The 8,085-nt window shown below is 42.6% G+C and overlaps 1 protein-coding gene across 2 annotated transcripts in view; it reads left to right on the forward strand.

Annotated features, from left to right (window-relative positions):
• The first annotated feature begins 2,071 nt into the window (after positions 1 to 2,071).
• Positions 2,072 to 8,085, forward strand: part of RASIP1 (Ras interacting protein 1) — a 19,201-nt gene continuing 13,187 nt past the window's right edge. Inside the window, exons 1-3 of one of the 2 annotated variants that reach the window (XM_042477064.1) lie at positions 2,072 to 2,216; positions 5,597 to 5,748; positions 6,623 to 7,200. In XM_042477064.1, coding sequence (XP_042332998.1) covers positions 5,615 to 5,748; positions 6,623 to 7,200 — 712 coding nt within the window. In that variant the 5' untranslated portion in view covers positions 2,072 to 2,216; positions 5,597 to 5,614. Of the gene's footprint in view, positions 2,217 to 5,596; positions 5,749 to 6,622; positions 7,201 to 8,085 lie in introns of those variants that run through there. The other variant, XM_042477065.1, reaches the window with a different exon arrangement.

Here is an 8,085-nt window from a genome sequence, read left to right on the forward strand (position 1 = left end):
AATTTAAAAGGAGAGAAGGTTACCCACCAGCAGAAAATTTTGGATAAGAGATTGAGGGGCCGCACGGGTTACTAAGCTAGCCACAGTCAAATTCAATATGGTGGAATGTATTTCATTTCTACTTATATTGCAGTAATTATTTCTCAATTTGTATGCAGAGATATAAATTATGATAAGTACATGACATACAAACCTGTCTCTTTCCGGTGATGAGTAGGTATCCACGCTACCAGACACACTTCTCCTCCCATGTGCCATCTCTGTGCCAGGTGTATTACCCGTAACATTCACATGCCCTTTATACCAGGCATACACACTGGTTGCAGACAACTGTCACCTATCTGAAATCTGCAAATATGTTGACTTTCACAAAACAGTGGAAATTCAACCAAACCTGTAGTCTAATTTCCAGCCCTCCCAGATCTCTCATGGGTATGATAAGGCAGTTGGCTGTTGAGCAAATGTGTACTGAGTTCTTTCCCTGGAGCTGGGGTGGTCTAGGGGTGAAGAGACTGAAAGAGGTCTCTGCCTCACCTCCACTACTATGAACCCACTAAGTGGATATGCTAGCTGACTAGCTGGCCTCATCTCAGCTTTAATCCCTAGTTATGATACAACACTTCTGCCATCACATCAATATGTATTGAACAAGGACTTTGAGCAGTTCATCTAAGGAATTAATGAGCCGATTCAGAAAATCCAGAGCTGGCAATGGGAATGCTGAAACTGAGGATTTCTTGCATGCAGAATGGGCCTACTCTAGATGGTCTACATGATGTCCTGCAGCTGTGATTCTATATTAGATGTACAATTCAATAGATAAAAATCCACGGCATAGGAGGCCTTACTCATACGAATGGCGTTTGTGTGAAAGAACTTCCTGTTGGACAGTATTCTAGAGTGTATCCACGTCACACATTTCTAAATGCATCTGAGGAAGCAGACTGAAGTCTACAAAAGCTCATGCTGCCAACTTCTTTCAGTTAGTCTCAAAGGTGCTACAAAATCTCTACATACACATTTCTAGCTGGTTGATACCAGCTGTCATACCTCTATTGGACAAAATCTTGGCACTTACAGTTTGGTGAAGGACTTAGAATTCTCTGCTGGAAAGCATCAGTACAGCACTCTAGATCTCTAGCATAGAATCTAAATCCCACCAGACTGTAATCCATAGATCTTCTCAGGATGAAGCCATGATAGCAAAAATGGTATCATAAACTTTCAGACTTTCAATTGCATGCTATAATTTGGGCCCAGTTAATTATCAGGACAAAAAAACAAAACAAAAGCCTATTTTAGCAACCTGCCACAGAGATGCATCAGCATCTTCTTCCACACTTGGGTGAGTGCCCTAACTATCCCTTTCATCATACTGGTGTCATTTACTCTTCAGGTCTTCTCATCTGGGATTGAGATGACCACATGTCACCTAGAAGCCACTTGCCAGCCAGTTATATGAACCTACTACCATAAGCAGGATTCAACCATAGGTATGCCACCTCAAGTATTGCTTTTTGGAACAAACTCTTGCCAGCTGATCAAAATAAGTTGATCTAGTCTGATGCTGTGCCTTTGATGAGGACAGAAATCAGGTGAAGCTTTTCACAGAAAGAATTTGAGAATGATGAACCATTGCCTGACTGCTGCTAAAGATGCAGTCGCAGTGAATAGTAAAAACGTTGGCATGATTTTTTGCTGGCAAATGTTGGTAGTGGAAGTGGGGTGAACCAAACTAGGCAAGTCTTTCCCATGGTTCCTTCAATGCCAAACAAATGATTGTGCCTGTAGGCCTCACTATTTGGTGACTGAAGTATCAAGTGTCAAGAAACCAACTTCTAATTGTTTAAATCCACCCCTTTCCCATCCTTGTTTTACTGCCAAGGGTTTCCTGGCCTTGCCTCTTATTAGTTCAGATGTCTTAGCCTTTCTGTCCCACTCCCTCCACAGTTCTTGGGAGAGGCCCAGCTTCCCAACCAGTTTCCTGCTCCCCCCATCTCCTTTTCCTGCCCCACCTCCTGTGTATGAATGACCAGAGGCACGGGAAATCCGTGTGCAGTCATCACTGGACTTAAGTCACACAGCACACAGAAGAACGCCCTAGAAGAGACTGGTCACCGTATCCTGAAGCAGAATATGGAGTCCGACTGCCTGTGGGACACATGAGAGTGGGTAACGTACGGAGATCATAGTGGCTAGGACTTCCTTTGGAGCAGGTAATTGAGCTAGCCTCATAGTTGCATGCATGTGGCAAGAGTCTCATAGACTGATATATGGATTTCAAAACTGGAAATGGACATTGACCAAGTGGCAAAATAGGGCAATAGTATAAGTGTATTTCCATCCCTTTTCCTCTGCCCCATTACATCTCAAAGGCAACTCAAGGAGATCTGGTTTTGGATTTACTTCTCATCTAGCCTTCTGTTTCACCTTATAAACTAGCAGTCATTAGATCCTATTCCATATAACTCCAGTGCTGATGACTTCCTGCCTTCTCTCACCATTCCAAAAGAACTGTTCTCTAGAAAGAACCAGAAAGTTGATAATATGGAAAGAACAGGAGCCTAAAACCATTTTAGGGAGGAAGCATAAATTTATAATTGGATCCAGCCTTACTGTTAGGCAAGGTAAGGGTGGGGATGTACCATTACAAAGAAGCACACTGTAGATTATTTGTTTTAAATGTTTTTACCACCTGTGTGTGTATTTGCATTTTTCATTGGATTTTTAAAATACAAATACAGTGGTACCTCGGGTTACAAAAATAATTCGTTCCACGGCCGCTTTCGTAACCCGAAAAGCCTTCGTAAGCCGAAAACCCATAGGCGCTAATGGGGGAAAGCCGCGATTCCGTGTGAAATAGCGCCGAAAAGCACCAAAAAATTTTTCGTAACCCGAAAAAACATTCGTAACCCGGAACAATTATTTCCTATGGGATTTTTTCGTATCCCGGAAATTTCGTAACCTGGGTATTTCGTATCCCAAGGTACCACTGTATAAAGCAAGAGCAAAAGAAGAAAGAAATAAGGGGGAAGAGAAAGGGATGGAGCTAGAAATACATAGGGTGCAAATGTAAACTAGGCCTATATGTTAATACAACTGACCTGTGCAAAAATTCATTGACCTGGAGTTGATATCTGTAAAATATGTGTTCATCCATGGCTAAAGCGGTAAGCTCTGATCATGGAGAGTGATGGACAGTGAATATTGGATTTTCCAACCATGAATCATGAGTCTTTTAGCCATGAGAACAGCACATGAATGCAACCATGCTGATCATTAATTAAGTTTGAAGTAATAGGGATATAAGTTAAAAGCATGTAGGCATCTACAAAATATATAGCCATATATTGAGCCAGAAAGAAGTGACTGCTAGGTAGGCGTAATTATTTGTGTGTGTATGTGTAGGTCTGAGGTGGAACATCTACATTTCAGTTATTCTGCCTGAGGCAGCAAAATGTTTTGAACTGCCTCTGTTTATAAAAAGAAGTATAAGAGCCAGAACTGGATTCTCTCAAAATGGGGTATTGCATTTTATCATGAGTTGAAAAGAAACCAGGCATCTGAAATCCTGTGGCTTAAAAGAATGAGATAGAATGCCATATATTGAAGAGGAGCCTGATGTTTATGATGGAAAGAAGGGATGGGGTATGTGTGATTTTGTAACATTTCATATAATTTCCCCCACATTGCATTCCAACTTTAAGAATAAGCAATTGAGGGGGTGCCCCTTTGAGGTAAGGCTCCAGCTATCTGGACCCCTTATCTCATCTTTTTCCTGTTGACGTCATAGTTTGATTCAGAGCCTCTGACTCACCCTCTTGTGGCCAGAGCAGATATTCAGAGCTTGGTGTCTCAGTTTCTTTGATCTGGCTTTGAATTACATGAGGCAGGTACACTGGACTCTTGTGCAAAGCACAAGCATGAACAAGGGATGTTTGGGTTCTCTAGGAAATTGATAGGTTTTGGTGTTTTATGCAAAGAAAGGGCCTTGAGCAAAATGAGAATGTGAAATTAATATGGACTGCAGGGAGTTGAGACTCCTTATTTTGCTCCATAGGGAAAGGGACAAGATGGCACCCACTCCATTCGATATACAGAACCTGATCAGGTTTCCAATTGACTCTTCCTTGAACAGTGGCAATAGGAAGGCTCCTCTAACACAGTGATATTCAAAGTGGTGGTCCCTGGTCTGGTGCTGGTCCTTGAGCCTTGGCTGCCATCCCTGATAGGTGTCCAAGAAAGAAGGAAACAATTTTACCAAATGGACAAAAAATGAGTGCCAATCCCTGGCATGCTGGGGTGTGTGTGCCAGTCTCCCACATCAAATAGCCCGAGAAGCACAGCTTTGCTACATCTGAATGTAACTAGCTAGTTTAGGGGGTGCACAAATGGTTGTATGCCAATATGGTATAGTGGTTTGAGTGCTACATTAGGACTCTTGGAAACCAGGGTTCAAATCCCCATTCAGCTATGGAAACCCATTCACTCAGTCTAACTGCATGACTTCCCATGAACATTCTATGATGCAGTCTCCATAAGTCAGATTCAGCTTGAACACGCATAACAACAATTACTATTAGAAGGAATGGCTGTGTAATAAACACAGTTCAGTCCAAAAATGAGGGAAATGGCCAGAGGGTACAGCAGGAGCAGGTATAGGGCTTCCGTTGTTGTCCCCCTACATCTATTGGTTGTCCCCCACTTCTATTGGTTGAGTCAGTTGTCTCATTGTACCCAATGATAGGGCTGGCCATAGGTCTAGATATATACATAAAGTGAATGTATGTGCATGTACATACTCAGTTATATACCACTTAGATTTCATTCATATGTAAACAATCATTAAAATAGTCAATCAAAAACAAAAATCAAAAAATAAAACAACATGCCAGTAATTGGCAGATTACTACAGTGATGCAGTGTAGCATCTACCATGTTAAAAGCCTGTTGGAACAAGAAACACCTTATCTATTGGTCCCATGGAGAGTCTGGAGGATTTCATAGAAGGGTGGGTGGGACTTTCATGCATTCACTTGCCAGCCAAGAGTGTCAGCCAATGTCTGGTTTCCAAACACCCTGGAAGCAAGGAAAGTCCAATAGTCCCTGACCTAGGCCTGTCCATCTTATCTTGCATTCACAAGATCCCTTGATGAGAGGAATCTCTGTAAAGCAGGAGGAAGATGGGCACATGGGCTCTGTCTCCTCCAAAATTGGATTTGGCTCCATGCCACGTTGATAAAACTGTGAAAGGAATGACCTTAATAATTTAAGTCCATGTGACAATTGTTCTAGGTGTGTTCAAGACAATGGGGTCTGATCTAGACCGGCTCAAACTGAGAAAGCCAAGGTTTTGGAAGCCGGGGTACATGGTCCAAATGCTATTCCCTATTCTGGTGCCTTTCCAGATGTCCTAGACTACAACTCCCACTATCCTGCATTCTGATTTGTTCTCCTTATAACTGTGGTTCAATACATCTGTAGGTTGTAGGCCAAGTAGGGCTTGCCTCAATGAGTTAGAAGCCAAGACATTCCTGGGACAGGTTCTTATTAAAATTTGAACTTTTGTGTTGTCTCTCTCTTTCCCTTTCAAAAGTTCTAGATCCTTGTGACCATGTTTTCAGATGAGCGGAAGGACGGAAGCCCTCGCTTTGGGAAGCTTCACTTTCCTGTTGGCCTTTGGATCAACTCCCCTAAAAAACATTTCGCCAAGCTGGGACGCAGGTGGCCAAGTGTGGGGTCAGTCAAGTAAGTGACTGTATCCTCTTGGGAGCCCAGGCAGCTAGACTGATATCAGGCTCCCCCCCCCCCCCCGTTTTTGGACTACAAGTTACTTTGTTAATTTGGAGGAATTTTTTCATCAGCTTTCACAGATATTCCCTGGCTTCCCTTCTCTTTGATGGTAATTTCACTTACGGCCTCATTGCTGAATCATGCTCTCCAACATTACACAGATTAAAACCAGGACATATGTAGCCAAACAATATCAGAGTGTGGTCAAGATGGCCAAAGTTATTAATGAGGAACAACATACAAGAGGGTAGAGCTGCAGCAATTTGCTTTTACTTGAGTCTATTGGGATGTGAAACATTCTGCTCTCTTCCTCTTCTCTGCCCCTGCTAGGTTAACTGAGTGCAAACTACTTTTGCACTTTGAACTCAGTTTGCAGCAGTTGAACTGAAGTGACAATGCTATTAGAAAAGGGAAGTATCATCACGCTCCTGAAACTACATTTCCCACAATGTTTTGCAGGGCAATGGCAGTGGCAGCAGTGGTAGGAAGAAATATGGCAGTCAAAGTGGTATAAACAACTAAAATTTGAAACATAAATATGCTCTTAACGTGTGCTTTTACTTCTATGATCTCAAAATAAAAAACATTGAAGAACAAGAGAAGCCAGTACACTATAAAGAGTGTACACTGTAGAGACTGTCCCTGCCAAACTGGGACAGTCTGAGGATATGTTGTACATATTTCTGATTTATTCCTATTTTTTCTAAATTTATTTACATATTTTAGAGAGTAGTTAATCTCACACTTATTAAATTCTGACTGGTGCACTGTGGTTTTGGTTTGAATACAAAGCCTGCTACATCTTACTGTCTTTCTTGCTACTTCACAGGTCAACATCCTCGGATACAGCCAGCCGTGGTAGTGAGCCTGTGGAGATGCGTCCAGCCACCAAGAATAAGGCCAGTCGACACAAAAGGCTCTCAACACTCTTCCAGAGAGGGGGAACAGGAGGTCCAACCAGTGGGAGTGGAGGGCGCTGGGCCAGTGAGAAGAAACTGGCTGATCTTATTGATCCACTGCCTGAAGACCGAGTCGAGCCCCCATCACAGGGGGAAGTACCAGGCATTCTGAAGATCTATGGTGGAGACATCTCAACAGGTGCCAATTATAAGAGCGTGCTGGCAACTGCACGCTCCACTGCTCGGCAGCTGGTGCATGAGGCACTGGAGCGCTATGGTGTGTCACAGGCCAATGCCGAGGATGTCTATGTGTTGTGCGATGTTGTTGGTAGCGTCCATGGCACAGACGGCTCCTGGCAAGCCCAGTATCTCCGGGCAGTGGGCGACTCTGAACGGCCCCTCGTATTGCAGGACGTGTGGAAGCCCAAGACCGGCTGCACACGCCGTTTTGAAATCCGACGGCGATGTGACGTGGAGAGGATGGCAGAAGGAGAGGATGATGATGCAGGTGAGTGCAACATGTGTGAGGTATTCCTGGTGGAACTCCCCCCCCCCCCGCCCCATGATGGCTCTTGCTCACGGCTTGGAAAATTTATGTTTTGTTGTTGTTTTTTTACAAATCCAACTCCCAGAATTCCCCAGTCAGTATGGCTGGAATATTATGGGAGTTGTAGTCTAAAAATAAGCTTTTCAGATTCTGTTCTAGTGATCCATTGTAAAATCTTGTGGGCTTTTAAAATCCAGCAGGTGCTTGGCTTTCGTGATTGCAAGGGGCAGGGAGAGGAAGGATAGTCTTCTGAGCTTTATAGTTGTGAAGTAGAGCTACTAAGAATGGAAGTAATTATATGTCCAGGGCATAATTAACTTGAGAAATTAATTGCCACAAGATGCAATGTGATGGAAGATGGTTTTCAAAGAGGACTGGGTATATGCCTGAGAGAATGTAAAAACAGGAAGGGAATCTCCAATGATTAGAGACTATGAAATTTTATTTCAAAGTAGACTCAAGAACCTTCAGGAGGAGGAGAACATCTGTTAGATTAGGGTTGTGGTCCATTAGTTCTCCTTACCAGTACTAGGGAATATTAATCACTTCCATGTGGTTTCCCAGTAAGGCTTTGGCAGGTAATGGTTGGAGACAGAATGATGATCTTTTGCCTTTACTCTTTAGCCCAGTGCAAAAAGGTGATTCTTACTTTGATCTAATGTAAACACAAAAGTGTTCTGTGTCTGTTACATAGTACAGAACAGAGCTGGGGAAAATTTTTTTGGACTACAACTTTCCAAATGCAAACTCTGTGAACCATTCAGTTGTACCACACTCTATATGTTTTCAGAATAATAATAATAATAATAATAATAATAATAATAATAATAATAATAATAATAATAA

This window comes from Sceloporus undulatus, chromosome 6, assembly GCF_019175285.1.
Source record: "Sceloporus undulatus isolate JIND9_A2432 ecotype Alabama chromosome 6, SceUnd_v1.1, whole genome shotgun sequence".
Lineage (NCBI taxonomy): Eukaryota > Metazoa > Chordata > Lepidosauria > Squamata > Phrynosomatidae > Sceloporus > Sceloporus undulatus.